This window comes from Ambystoma mexicanum, chromosome 11, assembly GCF_040938575.1.
Source record: "Ambystoma mexicanum isolate Mex_15411 chromosome 11, UKY_AmexF1_1, whole genome shotgun sequence".
Classification (NCBI taxonomy): Eukaryota; Metazoa; Chordata; class Amphibia; order Caudata; family Ambystomatidae; genus Ambystoma; species Ambystoma mexicanum.
In genome coordinates, this window is record NC_090934.1 from 98,032,595 (window position 1) to 98,054,188 (window position 21,594).

Sequence of the window (21,594 nt, forward strand, 5' to 3'; positions counted from 1 at the left end):
CAAAATAAACGCCCTCCAAAATAAAATTCAACTAAAAAAAGCCTCGCTTAACCTCTCTAATCTGCCTAAGCCACCACCTAATGCCACCCACAATCCCCAGACCAGTAAATTATCCTTCACCAAAACCACTACACTAGAGGTAAAGAAAATGATCCTCTCCCTCAAACCATCTAACTGTAAAGGTGACATCTGCCCTGCACAGTTAATAAAAGACGCTGCCAGAGATTTATCACCTTTTATCTCCATACTTGGCAATGCGTCCTTCTCCACAGGCATCGTCCCTGCTAACCTAAAACAATCTTAGTTGCTCCCGCTGCTCAAAAAGCAGACACTAGACACTCTCATCCCAACTAATTACCGTCCAATTACCACAGTTCCATTTCTTCTGAAGATCTTGGACAAAGTGGCCTATACACAGATTCAAAAACACCTTGAATTGCATAAGCTACTAGGAGCTAGACAATCCGGCTTCCGCCTACTACACGGAACAGAAACAGCCCTTATCGATTTAAAGACCCAAATAGACGAACTGAGAGATCAAGGTAAGACAGCTCTCCTCCTCTTACTTGATCTCTCAGCTGCCTTCGATCTTGTGGACCACAAGGTCCTCTGCAGACATTTGGACTCTGCTGCTCACTTCTCCACCCAAGCCATCAGATGGATGGAATCCGTTCTGAGTGAGAGAACTAAGAGTTTTTTCCCCCATCGGCAGCAGCGGACCCTACACCGATCACATGCGGAGTCCCTCAGGGATCATGCATCTCCCTACATTATACAACATCTTCACCGAACCTTTGTTCGATGATCTGGATAATCTAGGTATCACATACACTAACTATGCAGATGATACACAGATTCTCCTCCCGCTTTCTGGGGATTATAGCAAGGACAGGGAGTTGGTGAGCAGTGTATCTTCATGGATGGCAACCCATGGTCTCTGCCTGAATGATAAAAGACAGAGCTGATCATTCTGGGCACACAAGCCAACATCAACAAATTGGGCCCTGACTACTCTGCATTCAGCATAGATGGAAATGTTATCAAAGTCTCGAGAGAAGTAAAAACACTTGGCTTTTACCTTGACTCTACCATGTCATTTACCAAACAGGTCAACGCCCTAGCTTCTACAACAGCCTACACCTGTAAACTGAGAAGAGCAGGCAAGCCCTTCTTATCTAATAATAGTTGTCTGATCCTGGCGAGAGTCTTAATACTTTCCCGACTCGACTATTGCAATGCCCTCTACAGTGGTGCCAATAAAGCCATCACCCAAAGACTCCAAATTTTACAAAATAATGCTCTTAGAGCAGCACTTGGCATAAAGAAAAGGGAGCACATTTCCTCTATTAGGCGGCAACAAAAATGGCTTTCTACTGATAACAAAATCCATCTAAAAATGATCTCCCTGACCCATAAGGCTTTTAATAATGCTGCTTCTAGTTACCTGACGGATAAAATAAAAAGAAACATTTCCAACAGACCTATGAGAATTGCCAACTCCAACTGCCTGGTAGTAACTAGATTTAGACTTAAAAAAATTGGTGGCCTAGTTTCCCTGTGAGAGCTGCCAACTTGTGGAACGCTTTGCCACCCAACCTAAGAGTAGACCAACCTTTCTCACACTTCAGAAGGAACTTCATCAAACACATTAATGCTAACAATGCCTAGACACCTGTAACTGACTCCACTGCACGTTCAGCCCAACTCAATTGTACATGGGTATTTTAGCTACCCATCACTGTTTATAACTGTTAATATTGTATGTAAACTCTTGCACACTACTTAATTTTGCCTGGTAACCATTCTATGTATATTGTAAGTATGCAACTGTACATTCATGTAATATTGTAAATTTCTTATTCATGTAACATGTAAGCCTCGCATATACTGTCTGCTGCGCCCGGTAACCTCTAGGTCTGGAGCGCATTGTAAATAAATAAACAAACAAGCAAGATGATGGGAACAGCATGAATCAGGGCCACCGTGAGTACAAGATGCAAAGGAAGTCCAGCATGAGAGTTGAGAAAGGGTGACACACCGTGAATGAATAAAGTCCATAAAAGTCAAATCCAGCATTGGCCACAAGACAGTGATGGTGAAACCAGAACGTATCAGGACAGACTCCTGCAGAAGTAGGCTGGAGGAGGTTGAGGGGGAGCAGGGTAGAAGAATCAAGCAAAACAGGCAACACCTGTGTGCAAGAAGGTGGGGGGGCACAAGTGAACATCACAGGTGGACCAGCGGGGGTGGGGATGGCCTGTGGGGACAGAGGGGGTAACACATGTTGGTGCATGCTTACCTGCTGTCTGAGCAGGGGGTCGGGCCCTGAGTCTTCCTGGTCCGAACAGGAATTGCCATTTTCTTCGTCTGCCCTTCACTGCAGACACCCGGGCAAGAGACGCCCTTGATCTAATAAGTAAGAGCAGGAAGGAAGAAGCAGGGCTAAGAAGGTGGGTGGTGCTTAGACCAGGTGACCTAGATCCACTTGCACCTGCTCCCCATCTGCAAAGGAAAAGAGGCTGGAGGGCTCCTTAAGTAGGGAAACATAGCGGCAAGCAGGAAGGCACCAGGTGGGCGGGGCTTGCTAAGTGGTGAAAAAGAGCAGGAAGGCACCAGGTGGGCGGGGCTTGCTAAGCTTTAGCACCACCTAATGGACAAAACTAAAACATTTGCAGTGATTAGCTGCCACTTCCTAGAGTATTGCGTTTTGCATCTTCCATAGCTGTGTCCACAATCCCCGGATGAAGCGACGCCCATAGAAGAGGGGCGTCCTGATCTATCTATATGTCTGGGCACTATAGGGCAGCCATGTGAGTCTCTATTGGCACCAGGGCTTGCATACAGGTTCAGAACAGATGCACTCTTTTTGACACTCCTTCCTGATCCAACCGCTGTCCTCTTCGCATCATTCTTTGCTTACGCATCAGGAGTAGCTGCAAGCAAAGCCTAAGAGCCCGGCAGTTACTTCTAGTTGCTTTGATACTTCTAGTGGTTTGAATGGTTTTGGCAACTTCACAGCACTGTAAATGGCAGATGTCCATGTTACCGAACTCTATGTCCTAGAGGCAGTTTTGAATCTGCAGCAGATGCAGCAACCCACTGAGCGATCTTACTAGATATCAGATGGACGGTGGTGGCTCTGAACAGTGGTTCTGGCAGTCTATTCATATTTGGACTTTAATGTCCAGGTGCGCAGTCGAGGTAGTCCAAACCCACCCACCCAACACCCTCCCTGTTTCAGCAATACACTGTGTCCAGTCCCACCACAACCTGTGACCTAACACCTGGGGCCACACACCCTGCTCTGCCCACCCTAGCTGAGACTCGATGATGTGCTCCCTACTGCCCCCCCCTGTTTTGTAGATCCCTTGCTGCCAATTTACCACCCTCTCCTGTTAGCCCCTGCCCCGTTTTTTTTCTTCTCTGCTTCTCTCACTGTGTTCTTCCCCCTATGATTGTAAAGGGCTGAGTTGCTTCCGGAAGCTTGGTCCGTGCTGAATCAATACCATCATAATAATGGCAGTGTACCGGCTTTGATGCAGCTCAGTAGCGCTTGCTGTAGTAACTACTCCTAGAACATGGTGATTTTCCAGTCATTAAAGGCTGTGCCTGTGTTGGCGCAGCCTGTGCTCACATGAGGGTTGCCCGGCTTTGCAGATGGCAGCCATCGGTGGTGAGAGCGGGCCATGGTTGCCTGCATTTGTGAGCCATCGTGTCAGCCGGTGGTCTGAAGGCACTAGGAGGATGCAAGCAATAGACCTGACCTGCTCCGACTTGGATTACTGACTAGGATGACGGCCTAGCTGTGGCGTGGGGTTCAAGCTGCTCACTTGGTTGGTCCCCTTTTTTGATGGCACAGGCGACCCGCCCCTCCCCCCCCCCCCCCCCCACCCACCCAAGGGATCTTGCTCAGCAGTGCCTTGAAAAGGTTCAGTTGTGAGCTAACTGCAGGGGCCTCCGGAGTGAACGCTCTAGTGGCAGGAAACTTCAACACCTCCTCAAACTTATCAGCGTAGTCTATTCAACTGCCACTCCCACAGTGCCTGTGCACCCCCAAACCCAGGTTCCATGTAGGGTTTGACCATATGTGATCCTGGAACTGATGTAGTGGAATGCCTTTTTTTCTTGCCCACAAGAGCCATAACCTCTGGAAACCTGCCCTCCACCGCTGCCTCGTCCAAACCCTCTCCACCACCGCCACCTGCATCGCTTCAGAACTCCATTCCTGACCAAACACCTCCCACACATTGTGCAGTTTTGACCCTCTTGTAGTTAAGATCTGCAATGTGCAGCTTCTATATACCACATTCTGGCAACAAACGCAGCTGTGGGCGTGGCCGTCTGAGTGGGGTCTTCTCTGGAGGTTAGAATTACCTGCTGACAGGGGGCAAGAGGGGTTCCTGCTTTTTGGAGGGAGGGTGATGGAGGTTGCCTCCTGCGGGGGATTGGAGGTTGCCTCCTGCGGGGGATTGGAGGTTGCCTCCTGCGGGGGATTGGAGGTTGCCTTCTGTGTGGGATTGGAGGTTGCCTTCTGCAGGGAAGAGTTGGGAGATCCCTTCTGCAGGGGTTGCCTAATGAGGGTGGGGAGAGATTGGTGGTTGCCTTCTGCAGGGATTGGTGGTTGCCTTCGGATGGGGTGAGGTTTGTGAAGTTGTCTTCGATGGGGTGAGGTTTGTGAGGTTGCCTTCTGCAGGGGTTGGGGGCTGCCTTCTAACGGTGGGTGGTTTGGGAGGGTGCCTTTTGACGTGGGAGGTTTGGGAGGGTGCCTTTTGACGTGGGAGGTTTGGGAGGGTGCCTTTTGACGTGGGAGGTTGCCTTTTGACGTGGGAGGTGGTTTGGGAGGTTGCCTTTTGACGTGGGAGGTGGTTTGGGAGGTTGCCTTTTGACGTGGGAGGTGGTTTAGGAGGTTGCCTTTTGACGTGGGAGGTGGTTTGGGAGGTTGCCTTTTGACGTGGGAGGTGGTTTGGGAGGTTGCCTTTTGACGTGGGAGGTGGTTTGGGAGGTTGCCTTTTGACGTGGGAGGTCTGGGAGGGTGCCTTTTGACGTGGGAGGTGGTTTGGGAGGGTGCCTTTTGACGTGGGAGGTGGTTTGGGAGGTTGCCTTTTGACGTGGGAGGTGGTTTGGGAGGTTGCCTTTTGACGTGGGAGGTGGTTTGGGAGGTTGCCTTTTGACGTGGGAGGTTGCCTTCTGACATGGATGGTTGTCTGCTGCAGGGGTTTGGGGCTGCCTTCAGACGGGGCAGGTTCGGGGGGGGGGTTGCCTTCTGGCGTGGAGGTTTAAGGGGTTGCTTGCATTCTGCTGGGGTGCCTGTTTTCCAGCCACACACTTGGCTGAACGTGCGTGCACTTGACTTTCTGGGCTGCTCCAGCTGTCCAGCCGGACGGGCACGGTCTGTCAATTCCCTGCCGTATTTGGGTCCGTCGGGCATGCTCTTGGCACGCGGCCCTTCCCAGCGTGCACGGCTCTGCCAGGGCCTGATGACGTGGGCAGGATGGCGCCTTCTGCAGTGCTGTTTAATAGACGGGTTGCCCATCACTGCCCAGATCTGCAGTCGCATACGTCATTTGCGTGGGCTTTCTCTGGGGAAGTAATGGGCGGTGCGCTGTTTGCAGTAGTGCTGTAGCTGCCTGCAAGCCCCTCGAGGCACTGGGCTCCTGTGACGCTACCTGCCTTCTCCGCTGCAAGCCCCGTGCTGCCAATCCGCTGGGAGCGTTTTCTGGGGCTCTGCCCGGATAGTTATTGGAAGCAAAGCGCCGCCGCCTCCCTTGGGATTCGCGAAGTGGGAAGCGCGCTCATAAATAGAAACCGAAAACCACTTAAAGGAGAAGGAAGTGGGGAGAGGGGGGCGGGGGGGGGGGGACAGCTCTTACCAGGGCCGACGATAAAAACCCAGCACTATACAATACATTAAAAATGAGGCGGGGCTCCCGAAATAGAGGTCACGAGAAAAGGACACAGATGGGAAATGATGGAGCAGGAAACGATGGTGTGGGGCGCCACCTAGTGGCCATGGAGGGGAAAGCTGCCTCGAATTTAGTTCACACCTTTAAATCCCCAATAGTAAAATCAAGCTACCATTGGCAAAGCCAAGAGTTTTGTTTTTGTGTCGGCATGTGATGGGCATTTTCCTGGCACTGCAATATTACCTGGCTATAAGATGTCAAAAGTTGACAAATGGAGCTAGTACCGGGGCTTATGGCACTGCCGATGCCTGCACGTGAACCGGAACGCTTGGCTATGCCAATGCTCGTTTTAACACATCCAGTGCAAGGACTGTGCACACTGCGTATAAATAAAGTGCCTGAAGACACTGGGATGAGGCCATTTTGATTACAGCAGGAGCTGTTTTATAGCTCCAATTACCTTTCAGAAGGCTGCCCTGTTAGCACATGACTAGCCTCTCAGATCCCCTGAGAGTGTGAATTGAGTGGGGGGAGGCAGCTAGGGGGTGGGAATGGCCATAGAGTCTAGCATGGCCATGGGTGGCCAGTGGATCAGTAAAAACACCAAAGGCCGAGCCCTCGCTGCATCCTGTACCTCTCCTATCTTAGTTTCCCATGACTATAGTTTCGCTTAAAGGCCGCGCTTAGTGCCACCTAGTGGTCAAAACTAAAAAGGCGGCAGTCTGGGTTTGCTTCGTGTCTGACACGTCGAGTCTCCATTTTAAAACTCTTATATTGTTGTTTCTCGGCTTTAGTCCCATTTTGTTGTATTTCAGGTTTAGAACAAAAACCTAAACTGAAAATAGGTGCTGCCCCTGGACATTGTTTTTGGTGCTCCCCCAGGCTTGACGCACAGCTCGCGAGCAGTTGCGTGCACCATGAACACACATTATGGTATTGTAGTCAACGTGGCTAATGCGCCGGCTGTGGCGCCTTTACTTTTTCAAATAAGCAGATGGAAACCTTTTTGATTCTGTGATCATAACTGGGACTACATTAACACATGCAGAAGAAATGGCAAACCTATTGTCTTTGTTGTGAATGTAAATCGCAAAATATTCCGGGGAATGGGGAGGGGGCTGGATACACTACATGGGCAGTGCAGGAAATGGGCCGGAGCGCACCGGAGCCGGGCTCCGGGAAGACACGTCTTGCCGCCCTGTTCCCAGACCCAGGGGCTTGCCCCAACACCCGCGCTTCAAGCAGGCGGCTTTGAGAAGACCATGAAGCACTGACGAGTCTTCTGAAAGCCGCCTGCTGGATGGAGCTCCGGTTGCTTGTGGTGTGACGACAACACGGCTTCAGAACAGGATGCTCCCAGCAAGATGTGTCCTGAATCAGAGTTATCACATGAGGTGGGGAAATGGAAAATATGATATCAGGTAATATTATCCCCATATATATATGGTCGCCGTAAATAATATCGCCGGGAAAAGGTTGCAGCGATATTGTATGGGTCACCATATATATGGGGACGGGGGCAAAAAAAAAAAGTTTGGGGGTTGCGGGGGTGTCCCCCGCATGTTCCATGCAATACTCTCACCACAAAAACTGTCATTTTTCGGCGAGATTTTTGCATGGCGAGATTTTTGTGGCGACATTATTACATGGAACCGAAAATATTAGGTGGTGGATCTCACAAGGGCCTGTTGTGGGGACCGAGTTTGAGGGGGTGCTGCCCGAGGAGGCAGGGTTTAGTGGGGGTGGAGCTGGCAGTTGACCTACGATCAAAGGAAATGTCCAAAATAATAGTTTAAAACAGCGCTATTTCTTTCATGCTGCTTCTTTTCCAGACTATATATCAATTCCACTTTAAACCACTTCCATGGCACTGGTGATGAGTTACTTCACTAATAGTTTTGACCAGTGTTGCTGAGTAAATATTCATTAAAATACACAATTTGCATCACATTTTATTGAAGGAAAAAAAAATCCCCTGGCTACTATTCAAACAGGGTGGTTTCTGCTCGCCATAAGCAACGTTTTCTTTTACTTGAACCACAGCCGACACAGCTCCTGCAGCTCCCCTCTGAAAGCAGTTGGGTGGGGTTTTTATTTATTCATGCAATGTTTGTCGGATACAGGTATCTGACAAACATTGCATAAGTAAATAAACCGGGACGTGCCTGAGGACTTTTAACTTCCTCATGTGACCCCTTGCACGGGATCAACAGAGAAAATGAGTGTGCTCGCGGGCCGCTTTTATTTATTTTTTTATTTATTTTTTTCCCCAGCGTGCCTCTGGCCGGATCCCGAGGTCTGGCTACACATCTGTTGCTGGATCTCAGATCTGGTGAGAGCCGGCCCAATCGCCAGTGCTGATCGCATGCACAAGCAACCCACGTTGCATGGGCAACTGAATGCAGAAACAGCCAAAGCTTCACATACGTGTTATAGCTGTCCAGACTGCTTTATATGTCCTGCAATGTAGAAACATTTGTTTCTCGTGGTAAGTAGGGTGACCAATTAAAACTGCAGAGCCCAACTTCCATTATTCACTCAAAAGCGTTTCTTACTGCAGTAAGACATGTTTCAAATGAGAGTTCTGGACATACTTATGTTCCCATAATGCTCTTTTCTTTCATGCAAATTGCCAGGAATGGATTCCATGAAGTGATACTGTATTGCGTGACCTGCCCTGAGATCACAATCTTCGAAGAATGAGAGGGTACCCCATTACATTTTTCCCATTTCCAGCAATGTACATGGGCACTTATCAACAATGGCGCTCTTTTAAAATTAGAGGCCCAGAGTGACAGGCCAGTGGCATATTACTCCCATTGACTATGTACTTGAGGAATAGTATCACAAGTATGACACTGGCACAATGGGTACAATTTGTAAACCTTTATTGAAGTTTCTGAGGTTGGAAAATCTCCTACTCTGCCCTATAACTAAGATGGGCGTAGTCTCAACCATCAAACGATAAACAAAACAGTCCTAGTGGAGTCCGTCAAATTAAAATGGCCTATGCTAACACAACCTAATGCCTGCCCTGTCTCTTGTACAAAAAGTGTATAAAGGAGAAATGTATGCAAAGGAACAATCGGTGTTCAAAATAATAAATGTGGCTGAATCTTTACAGACCTCCGCAGGTCCACTTCGACTAAAAGGTCAAGGTGCAACTTTCACTCTCCACTTCTCGGAGTTAATTTTGCTTACTTCGCTTTTTTAGTTCATGCGCTTTATCGTTACAAACAATGCACCTTTCACAGAGACTTTCGAGTGGGCTACTTCCTTCGCCGGACCACTCCATTACTTAGTATTGCTGATTTCACAGCCGTCCTTTCTTCAAAGTTCAATCACAGGTCTGCCTTTCTTCGCGTCTCATCCACGCACGTGCAGCTTTCACTTGCGATATGATGTTGCCACTTCAAACTTTCTTCAACACACGCCGGTCTCTCAGGTCGCTTGCCAACTCACCAGCTGTGTGCGTTTCTTTCTTGGTTTTACGATTTCCCATTCATGAGTCAAGGTTAGTACCACAGGCTTGGCTTCGCATCCACCAACTCTGCCATTCACCCGGGAGGGTCTCTGGCGTCCTTGAAACACAATGCAGCCTTCTGATGTGGGATCTGGCCGCCTTCATGTGCCTTTCGGGGCCTGTCAGAGGCAACGACCTCCAGTAGGGAACTCTTAGGGTTTTCTACCCACTGCTCTCGCCCTTTGGTCCGTCGCTCTGCTCCAGTAGGCTGCCTTGGTCCCAGAAGTGCTGCTCGTACTCGTGTTCCGCCTTGCTCAGAGTATCTCTTTGGGTTCTGCCTTTAAAGTCGTGTGAGGACGGAGAGCTAATTGGTATCAGGTGGTATCAGGTGTATGCACGTAAGTGCCTGACTTTGCCTGATACGATTAGTGGGACATGTCCGGTACAATGTATGAGAGATACTATTGTTACTGTCAGTCACCCTCTTCCTCGGCCCAGTGTTTGTGTAAAAAGGGCAGGGGGAGTTGGGACCTCGGATAATCCTAAAAATAGGATGGGTTAGATTAACAAAAAAGTGCTGCGTATCACCATCGGCTACCTCACTACCACTCCCTGAAGACACCTCACCCAGGTGATCCTCCTGCACTGGTCCACCCCCAGGGTCTGGATCCAAAGGTGATGGCCGTGCCCTGAGCATCCGAGAGAGAGATCCCCGCAAACTAGCTGGTGAGACGCCCTCTGGTTTGTCCCAAATTATCAGACGTCACTCGGAACCTATTGGGGGGCTTATATCCCCCTTATTTGTAGTTGCCCCTCTACAATTGCATATATGGTTACACCCTACGTAATCCTCTCATTGGTGCTCATCCTAGTATGGCCAGCCAATCAGTCACCAGAGAGGAGGTACATATGCATTAGGCATAAAGGACAGCCCCTTTTAGTCACACATGCCTTGTGACCGCACAAGGATTGTTCGTAGGAGTAACAGATTTGCCATGACATTCGGGCAGCCGAGAGGAGTTGCATGTTTCTCGGCCTTTGTACAGCTCTGGGTGTAGTGTATTGTGCCCACCACCCCCCACAACGAGGTCTCCAGAGATTAGTCTGCAGAGGAGTGGAAAAGGGAATGGTGGGGGGGTGACATGGGGGCAGATTTCCTGAGAAACCTGAGATTTGCAATGTCCATAGAGGGCATATAAGAAGGTGTAGTGTTTTTGATGGCTGGAATGTGTGTGGCCTCCGTGCACAAGAATCGGGGCATGCTGCTTGTTGGGGAACGGGTTCCCTCAAAATGCACCTTAGAGTGAGGGTATACCTATGAGGGCAGTTTCTAGTTCTTTCAAGCATTGCTCAAATGAGTCTGCAAGCAGTCGTATGGTGAGCTTCAGTTAGGCCCCCTGGCAGTACAGGTGCTGGGTTGTGTATTGGGTGGTACCGTAACCTGCCAGATTCCAGGGGAGAATGCTGGGATTTCCCAGCCAGCTGTGGCAGAGCCCGGAGTGGAATGCAGTTGGCACAGAAAGGGTCAAGGCTTAGGGAGTGTAGGCTGTCGCCCAGAGAGGCATACCTGCAGATAACGGGTGTACCGGCCACTTTTACTCCCCGAAAATTGGCAAATACCCCAAAAAATTAAAATGGGGAGTAAAAATAATTCCAACAAATAAGAAAAAGACCTGTAGAATCTTGCACACCTGCTTTAACCCTCACAGCTCCATGGATACGTTTGGACCAGTAGTACACGTAGTACCACAGCAAGAACTATTTGAACTGCCTAATTGTAAGAAATAAACATGTATTTCTTTAATATGCATGAATAACTAGGTGCAAAGATATAAATATTACAAAAACATTCAGTTGAAACACATTTTTCCCCGCTTATAAAATACTCCTATTGGGAATTGGACTTGCATTCTTACTCCCTAAAAAAAAATCCTTTTACTCCCACAAGTCGTAAAATACTCCCACTTCCAAATCTCATCTGGAGGACTGGGTGTCAGTGCTTATATTTTAAGAAAATAAGTACCAGGGCCCAAATATTTGTAAGCACGCTTATGACACGGCGGGCAGGCAGTTCCTCCCCACCATTTCTGCTGCCACTCACACCTGCTCCCCACAGTGTCGACACATTTCGGGTTACCCTGCTGCTCGCGCCTGGTCATTGGGGTTGATGGATGCTCTGGCTATCATCACTTCATAATCAATCTGAGTCTGAGACAATAAGTGCCGGGGCTCAGATATAAGTGCCAGGGCTGAGCCCCGGCAAACACCACCACAAATTAGGCAACGTATATACTGTTTCTCAGAAGGAGGACCCGAGGTAAGGTTGCACAGCTATGCATGACAGGCTAGCAAAGTCATGCCTTCTGGCATCAACGATCCAAGAACCGCTCCGAAGTCGCACATGCACTGACGTCACAGCAGCGGCCCAGAGGAGCGATGCATGCATTACGTCAGATTCGCGATGGCTGCTGCCCAAACAAATGATTTGCATGAATTTGGACCTCAAATGGTCCAGCATTCCAACTGCTTTGGGGAGGGCGCCGGGAGGAAGAGAGCCTGACCTGGGTGCTTTAAATGGTCATAATTAAATGAATAGAAACCAGTGTTCTGAGAGTGCAAATTAAGAGGTTGGTGCAAGTGACACAAGAGAATGGGGGGTGTGGGGGAGGGGTGCTATTGAATGATTAGGTTATTTTGTTTTTTAGGGCAGCACTAGTGGTGGTTTAAGAAAGACTGCTCTGTAACCCAGTCTCTGAGCACTCCTCCTGTTCAGCCAAAGTAAAATAGCTGTTTACATTGCTCTTTTCAGGAATGCCGGGCAATCGTACTCTGTTTGTTATTAGCACATGTAGATCATTATTGACCTCCTCTAAGCCAATCAGAATGTCAAGAGAGCAGTCTATAACTACTGGTATTGACTCCATTCTCAGCATTCTGTCTTCAAAAGCAAACTGAGAAACCACGATGGAATTTCCAGCAAAGAATTCTTTTTTTTCATCACAACACTTCCTCTCTGGTGTGTGCTTTTGTTGTTGTTGTTCCAGCGCCCTATTTAACACAATAAAGAGAAAACGAACCCGGGGAAAATGCTTTCGATTTTGTTAGAGAAATCTTTTCATTTTACATGACGCCTAACGCAGCCTCTTGTTATGTTGAGTTATACCGTGCACCGCTAACACCCGAGGGCAGTCTCCAGGCGCTCACGTGTTAAACCCGCTCCAGTATAACCAAGTGGGCAATTTAAATGCTTAATTTATGAAGACAATATCACATTTAATGTAGCAACTCCGTTTGCCTATTTACTTTATTCTCTATACTCTATACTACACCATAACATTTTAAAACCTTTGTTGCATTTACCTCCATGTGCTAATAGCAGGTAAGATGGCTCAGCGGGTTAAGCGCTGTTGCTGTGTTTGATCTTCAGGTCGCAGGGGCAGGTTGACTCAGCCTTCCATCCTTCCGAGGCCGATGAAGTGATGATAATAATGTATGTAAAGCGCTATGGATCAAAGCACTTTATACACATCAAATTATTATAGACCAAATTAATATTGGCATCAGGAGGGGTCATTATCGCTTGGGTTAATGATCTTTCTTCCACTTATGGTCCTCTTCTTCGCCTCGGTCCATAACCTTGTGGTGGGTCATTATACCACGATAATGACCTCCCCTCCCACGATCTATAATGCTATATTAGAATATAACAATTAATAAATGCATAGTACTACTGTATCTTTTGGAACCCTGTGAAGTCTCCATTATTTCTGTGTAGGCTGGTGCTGCACGTCTTGGCAGGAGGGTGGTGTGCAGCTGTGCATCGCCCTTGCCTATTCGTGACTGGCCCACAATATCCGCTTCTAGAAACCTTGGGCTCGTGTTCGAGGGAGCCTCCACTCGGGGTCCGTAGAAATCCTCTGACATGCTGATAATTCTGAACCCCTTCTTCTCTTTGGCAGACCGGAGCACCCCGCTGAGCGCCTGGGAGAGTAGCATCGTGGACCGGCTCATGACGCCCACCCTGTCCTTCCTGGCGAGGAGCAGGAGTACCGCCACTCTGATGGGCAGCGGCAAGGATCTGGGTAAGAGGCATCCTGCCAGAAGCCCAGGTCAGACTCTGTTACTTATGTAACCTATCCAATATGGCTACCAACCCGCATCGAGTGCATGCACGCCTGATGCATGAGCCTGGACCTGTGCACCTGCGCGTGAATAGTAGTGTTACTACAAACCTGTATGTGCAGAATAGTGCATCTTGTTAACTTTGTGTGCATGGCATCTTACCCATTATATATGTGTGTGTGTGTGATTGTGCATGTGCAGCTGCACATCGAACAAGGCCTCTGTGTACGGTAGGGTTTGGCACAGACTTGCAGGTGCATGGCAATGTGCCTGTTACTGCAGTGTGTGCCCAGACATGGCTCTTTCGCTGATCAATGTGGCTGGTGGATAGTTTTGTTCAGTTCTTGTCTGTGTGGCTGAACGTGGTGTATGTGGCAATTGGGGTGTTGTGTGCACATGGTGGTAAGAGGTGTGTTTTTACGTGTTGGCAACTGTCTTCAATGTGGCTAGAATGCCTGAATCACCCTAGGTGTGCTCCACAGCACTTATATATATCATTTTGTTTTGGGTGGTGCTTAATGCTGGCGGCCATTGCAAGGTGCTATGGGAGGTGGCTGAGAAATCGGGAACAGGCATAAGGAGACCGGGCGAGATTTGAGAAATTGGTTGACCTTGAAAAAGAGTGGTACCAGGACAAGTTCTCCACAGCTGCAGAAATCCTTGTCCCTCTGCCAAATTGATACATTTGCCTGGAGAGCCCTGACTTAATATAAAAAGGAGGGGGGGGGGGGTGCGGATCGGTGGGCACTGCCATGTCTATGCCCCCGGATTCCACCTCTTGCTTCTGCCTAAGCCGCCGGGGGCAAACACCAAGCCCCTTCTCCTTTCATTTGTTTTCTTTCTAAGTTGTTGCCTTGGTTACCATTTGATGCTGCAGAAAGTGGGGGTACGCAAGCATTGTGTGCCTTAACTTGTTCCTCGTTCACGCCTGCTGTCTGCATCACTGGTTGGTCGAGCTGTTGGAAGGCGCCTGCTCGTCTGGAAGGTGCTCTTTCTAGAGTCTCCAGTTTGGGCTACGGAATGTGTTGAGAGACCATTCTGGTTGGTTGTCATTTGTCCTTGGAGAAGCCACCTTGGGGGTCCTCTTCCTGGGCATCCGATGGCCTCGGGGGTGCAGTAGAGGTTCCTCAAAGTCCATGTAGGACTGACTCGTGGCTGTTTTTATGCCGGGGAACCCGCATGCCATGGGCATGGTGTTGGTCACCAGAGCAGCATGGAGGACCCTCTCCACTCAATGCAGAGGGGCTCTGAGGGTTGCAATCCATACATGGTCAAAGTGGAGGTAAAGTGGTGGGCCTGCTTTATGAACCTAGCTCCGCTCCATTCTTTGGTAATGCCGCAGGACTTCACGCATGTAAATGACTACCACAGTACCTGATGTACCAGACTTCAAACCGCGTGGTGTGCAGAAGGTGCCGGCAGGACCAGCCAACCGCACTGAACTCCAAAGGGTGTAGATATTATTAAGCACATCTGCGTGAAAGTCACTCTTGAATTTACCTGTGACGTGATGCATCTGCAATGTGGCGCGGTGCGGTCCAGTTGCTGTTGCCTTTGAATAAACTATAACCAGCTGTGGCTGAGACTTTTACCATAGGAAGGCAAAGCTGGGCGGGAGGCAGTCCTCCATCAGGGAGTGGTAGCCATGTGGCTGACATTCTTTGGGAGTGGTGGCAGTGTTAGAACATGTGTGGGTGTTGGCGGAGTCCGTCTGGGGACAGCGGTCCAGGTGTGCGGTGCAATGGGGATAGCCTGTGTTAATGTGAGCTATGATTGTGGTCGTTGGCAGTGTGCCTGGCGGTGTGGAGTGGTGGCCGTATGCCTCCATGTGTGTGAGGGCCCTAGAGTGCACGTATGTCGGCGAGGGGGAGTGAAAGACTATGGATTGTGTGGTGTGGAGGCAGGGTGCCCCGGATGGGTGTGTGGCAGTGATTGCATGCTTTTTTTTCTGGCAGCTTACCATTGTTGCAAATTAACATCACGCCATCTTTCTCCTCTGTAATTGCTACTTAAATCGGCTGCAGCATGGAAGCCTTTGCTTGTCATTGGCCAGACACAATTCAGCAAAAATGACCTTTTCAGAAAGAATGTTCGCAGGAGTTTTGTTACCTTGTTTCAGCATTTCCGGATACTTTATTTACTTTTACGTTGCCATGGGGGGAGGGGAGGTTTATCAACATCCTGCCAACTGTGACGCCGGTTTAAGGAAGTTAAACCTGCCTAGAAGTCAAGCTAGCATAATGTGGGGTGCCTCTTTACCACAAAGCTCCTGCGGCTATGAGGGTGCGGGGTGAGGTTGAGGGCTAGGGCCCCTCATTGGAAAGGGCCACCTTTTCTGTTCTGCCTGGTATTTCCTACAGCAGGACACTGCCTTCTGCGGAGGGAGGCAGGGTTGCGGGAAGAATCTGCGACCTCTGGCGGGTATTGGCAGCTGTTAGTTAGGGGTGATAGTTGACCCGCTCGCTATCCGTGCTGACTGTTCTTTCTATCCCAGCGATCCCAGTGTGCCCGCGCTCTGCTTCTGCCAGCCCCCTGACACCTTGTGCCAACCACCGACCTCACCACCCCTGCGCCGACCGACGGAAGACCCTCAGTACCCCCAGCACGACACCACGGAAAAGACTGGACTCCTCGCCTGTGAGTTACATAATCAAGGGCCGGGGAGCAAACGGGTGGTGATGAGGGGAGCGCAATTCAGAAATGATCTTGGATTCTCCTCCTTAAAATTGAGTCTGGAATTCCAAATGTTTGTCTGGTGTCTGATTTTCTAGTAAGTAGGCTTTTATTTTGTGCCCGTCACACCCATAGTGATCTCCCAGCGCTGAGGCTTGTCCATAGGTTGGCGAATTGTGCTTCAGCCTGGTGAAGCTAACTGGCACCTGAAGAAAAGAAGAGCGAAGGGGAGCAGCTACATACAAACTGAACATGAATGTTTGTTACGGGGTACTTGTAAGGCGCAACTACCACACAAGGGTATCCTGGTGCTATAATTTGGTGAACAAAACAACCCAGAATGAGAAAAAATGCCAATTCTAAAAAGGTTGTGATGGATTGGCCAGTACACAAATCAAAATGTCCAACTTGGGCAGAGAACTGAAAGGTCATAGTGACATGTTTCTGCTATGCAATGATTGCCAGTGCTTGTTCATGCTCAAAGGCATGTAGATTCAAATTTAGTGGCTCTAGCTGAGTGGGTACAACAGTAATCCAGTACCTACAGCCTAATACGAGAGGCGGGTATAGGTGGGTGACAGAATATTGATGCCAATAGAAAGTTCCGTTGGTAGGTGTCTATGCGATGGGCTCGAGATGTGCCCACATGCAACCCTCGTAGGTCAATGCTGGGACTGCCGAGCCCTCGCCTGACGGCGAGGATAGAATCAAGAGGCGACCGAGTAGAACAATGTTGAATGTGGGAAGGGAAAGCGACAATTCAGACCAGCCTCGGTCAGGTCCCCAGCCGGTAAAGCATGAGCACGCACTGCTTGGAGTCCGTGAGATCACGCCTTCATGAGCATGCACTGCTTGGAGTGCGTGAGATCACGCCTTCATGAGCATGCACTGCTTGGAGTGCGTGAGATCACGCCTTCATGAGAATGCACCGCTTGAAGTGCGTGAGATCACGCCTTCATGAGCATGCACCGCTTGGAGTGCGTGAGATCACGCCTTCATGAGCATGCACCGCTTGAAGTGCGTGAGATCACGCCTTCAGGAATACACACTGTGAGATCACGCCTTCAGGAACACACACCGCTTGAAGGTTGAGAGATCACGCCTTCAAGAACACACCGCTTGGAGTCCGTGAGATCACAGCTTCAGGAACACACACTGCTTGAAGGTTGTGATATCACGCCTTCAAGAACACACAAAGCTTAAAGGTTGTTTGCTCACGCCTTCAGGAACACACACCGATTGGAGTCCGTGAGATCACGCCTTCAGGTTTTGTAGATTTGCTTTTTTTCCTCTTCCATGTGTTTTGTCCCTGGCACCTGCCGTACCCCAGAACGCTTCACTATTAAGTCATTTAGCTACACTTTGAGTTTAGCCACTGAAGCCACACGCAGCACATCACAGCTCTCTAGCGCTTTCCCTCTCTATCCCAGCGCCTGGAGGCCATGACAATGGCAGCGGAGTGCAGTATAACTCACAATAACGCATCGATTTAAGCTCATTTTAAAGGCGAACTGATCATGCATGGATGAGAAGGCTCTTGCTGGGTCAGGAAGTGACCGTCTGTCTAGCTGCCTTTTTTTGTCATTTATCTGTTCTTGTTCTAAGAAGTTATACCATCAAGAATTAAATGCAATCTCATTATAAGGCAAAAGAGCAGACCCAAAATGAGCGGAAAGAGATCAGGTGTACAAGTAATATTGTCTGGTTATCTAGTGCTTACCACACACTGAATAGCCTCTTGGCACAGTGACGGGAATCTGGGATTCTTAATTCTCCCCCTCGAGAGGATGCGATGCTGGGTCACTTCTAGCATGATTGGAACCAGCGACCTGTAACTTAAAGTACATGTGCATGTTTCAGGCAGATTTAAGAGCCTCCTTCTTAGTGTTGCTTGTTCCTAAATTTAGGAGTCTGCAACCATTGGCCCTCCTGATATTTGGGACTACAACTCCCACCAGCCCTAGCCAGTTTAGTCAATGAGGAGGGATCATGGCAGACTGAACCATCGGGGGTCACAGGTTGCAGTACCTTGTCTCTGCACACTGCATCCAGAGATAATGATTTAGGAGGGCTGGGGAGAGGGTGGGGGTGCGGGGGGGTGGGAGAAGGGGGGAGGTCATACAGCCACAGCAGAAGAAATGTAGGCGCATTTTAGCTTGCCCTAGTCACTGATGATTTTCTGTCTCACCCGGGACCCCCTACCCTATTCCTCTCTCTTCTGCACCCACCCACTTCCACCTGTTAAAGAAAAAGAAAGAGAAGAAGGACAAGGAGCGAGAGAACGAGAAAGAGAAGAACGCTCTGGCCAAAGAGAAGATCCTGAAACGGCGCCAGTCTGCTCCGGGGAGCAAGAGCCGCCTCTCCGCTGCGCTGGAAATCAGGTTAGTGGGATGGTGGGCCTTTGTGCGGTTACGCCGTCTCCTAGTTTGGAGGCGTTCTCCGTGCTTGAGTACAGAAAAAATGAGCAGCCACTGGTTTTCCCTTGTGGCAAAACTGGAAGATGTGGCACGACCGACTCCCAAATATGCGTGGCAGCGCCATAGAGGAGTTGACTTAAGGTGTGGATGTTTGAGGAATGCCTGAACATGGAAGCACAGGGTTTCCAGAAAGATGGGGTGTTTGTTTGTGGTTCTTGATATGAAAGTGTATACTTGTGCATGGTTGGTCCGGATGTGTTGCTGTCATTTGATGCCATCAAGTCCTGCGAACGACATTGGTGGGGGTGTGGACAGGAATATGGGATTGGAACAACTCATCTGGAATCGGCCAACGCTAAACCATTTCATCAGGTTACTGTGCTAGTAAGGCTCACAGCACGAGTTATTGTGCCAACAATCCTACTTCAGCCCCATTGCAATCCTAACCCAATGAGTTTATTGTGCCAGTAATCCTACTTCAGCCCCATTGCCAGTCAGATAGCACAGCGAGTAGAGCGCTCGCTTTGACATCCGTGCAGAGCAATCCTGGCAGGGCCAAACCCATCCTTTTGAGGTTGATAAACGCGCACCACACGCCGTGGGTAATTATAAGCAGCGCTCAGAGGCCTGAGGGTTCGTAGCGCTATATAAATGCAAATTATTGTTATTGGTTGCTGTACCAGTTGCCCCCTTGATTAGTGCCCTTGTCCTTAGGTAGTCCTGCCCCCATTGGTTGCTGTGCCCATAGTCCTGCCCCCGGTGGTGGTCGTGCCCGTAGTCCTGCCCAATCAGTTGGATTAGTGCTTTCTAGACTGCCCAGAAGGGCTTGCAGAGAAAACTTAGTTCCCTGCGCTCTAGGCACAGAGCAGCCAAACGAACCTCTGGACCAGCAAGGACATTTGTGGGGGTGGGCAGGGAGATCTCCAGAGAGGACTGTTTTCCTTACTAACAGAACTGCTGTTGGAAAGGAGGCGCGTCTTGTGGAAATGCCTGCATAATCTCAGGGGCTTGAACTGAGAAGCTTTGCTCGCCTCTCGCCCGCCAGTAAACCCCAGGAGCGCACAGGTGTCCGTGGAGGGCAGGGAGGCCTACTGGCAGCCACACCATGCGCACAGTTTTCACACTAGGCGACTTCTTTTAAGGTGGACTGCTCTCTGTACAGGCAGCTAGGGCACCTGCCAGCACAGTAGGGTGGCGGAGTCACACTTAGGATCGCACCATGGCACCTGGGACTGATTGGACGAGCTGAAGCTGGGAATCCCAGCCAAGACGTATGTTGCATAATCAGCCCACCTCCACCTGATGAAGGTTGCTGAGGATGCATGGAAGTGTCTTTTAAATGGCGAGTCCTGAAGAAGGCCACTTTCACAGCTGCATTGATCTGTGATCTCAGGCTAAGCTCTGCAGCTCCGCTTACTCCTGCAAGCCTGGACAGATGATCCAGAAGAGCAGGCGGGCTTGAGGCAGGCCAGGTTACATAGGATAAGACATGGGCCCAGCAGGACCGCCTCTGTCCCTGAGGCAAGCCGGGTTACACAGGATAAGACATGGGCCTAGCAGGACCGCCTTGGTCCCTGAGGCAGGCCGGGTTACACAGGATATGACCTGGGCCCAGCAGGACCTCCTCGGTCCCTGAGGCCGGCCAGGTTACACAGGATATGACATGGGCCCAGCAGGACCGCCTCAGTTACACAGGATATGACATGGGCCCAGCAGGACCGCCTCAGTTACACAGGATAAGACATGGGCCCAGCAGGACCGCCTCGGTCCCTGAGGCAAGCCGAGTTACACAGGATATGACCTGGGCCCAGCAGGACCGCCTCGGTCCCTGAGGCAAGCCGGGTTACACAGGATATGACATGGGCCCAGCAGGACCGCCTCAGTTACACAGGATATGACATGGGCCCAGCAGGACCGCCTCAGTTACACAGGATATGACATGGGCCCAGCAGGACTGCCTCAGTTACACAGGATAAGACATGGGCCCAGCAGGACCGCCTCAGTTACACAGGATATGATATGGGCCCAGCAGGACCGCCTCAGTTACACAGGATATGACATGGGCCCAGCAGGACCGCCTCAGTTACACAGGATAAGACATGGGCCCAGCAGGACCGCCTCTGTCCCTGTGGCAGGCCGGGTTACACAGGATATGACATGGGCCCAGCAGGACCGCCTCGGTCCCTGAGGCTAGCCGGGTTACATAGGATAAGACATGGGCCCAGCAGGACCTCCTCGGTCCCTGAGGCAGGCCGGGTTACATAGGATAAGACATGGGCCCAGCAGGACCGCCTCAGTCCGCCTTGGTCCCCGAGGCAAGCCGAGTTACACAGGATATGACATGGGCCCAGCAGGACCTCCTCGGTCGCTGAGGCAGGCCGGGTTACACAGGATATGACATGGACCCAGCAGGACCGCCTCGGTCCCTGAGGCAGGCCGGGTTACACAGGATATGACATGGGCCCAGCAGGACCGCCTCGGTCCCTGAGGCTAGCCGGGTTACATAGGATAAGACATGGGCCCAGCAGGACCTCCTCGGTCCCTGAGGCAGGCCGGGTTACATAGGATAAGACATGGGCCCAGCAGGACCGCCTCAGTCCGCCTTGGTCCCCGAGGCAAGCCGAGTTACACAGGATATGACATGGGCCCAGCAGGACCTCCTCGGTCCCTGAGGCAGGCCGGGTTACACAGGATATGACATGGGCCCAGCAGGACCGCCTCAGTTACACAGGATATGACATGGGCCCAGCAGGACCGCCTCAGTTACACAGGATATGACATGGGCCCAGCAGGACCGCCTCAGTTACACAGGATATGACATGGGCCCAGCAGGACCGCCTCAGTTACACAGGATAAGACATGGGCCCAGCAGGACCGCCTCAGTTACACAGGATATGACATGGGCCCAGCAGGACCGCCTCAGTCCGCCTTGGTCCCCGAGGCAAGCCGAGTTACACAGGATATGACATGGGCCCAGCAGGACCTCCTCGGTCCCTGAGGCAGGCCGGGTTACACA

General features: G+C 50.4%; 1 protein-coding gene across 4 annotated transcripts in view; it reads left to right on the plus strand.

Moving 5' to 3' along the window:
* The window catches only part of MAP7D1 (MAP7 domain containing 1), a 382,583-nt gene that overhangs the window by 298,058 nt on the left and 62,931 nt on the right, over positions 1–21,594 (plus strand). For 2 of the 4 annotated variants that reach the window (XM_069622620.1, XM_069622618.1), the window contains 3 exons: positions 13,326–13,475; positions 15,983–16,125; positions 18,409–18,542. In XM_069622620.1, coding sequence (XP_069478721.1) covers positions 13,326–13,475; positions 15,983–16,125; positions 18,409–18,542 — 427 coding nt within the window. The remainder of the gene's footprint in view (positions 1–13,325; positions 13,476–15,982; positions 16,126–18,408; positions 18,543–21,594) is intronic. The other 2 variants (XM_069622619.1, XM_069622621.1) reach the window with 1 other exon arrangement.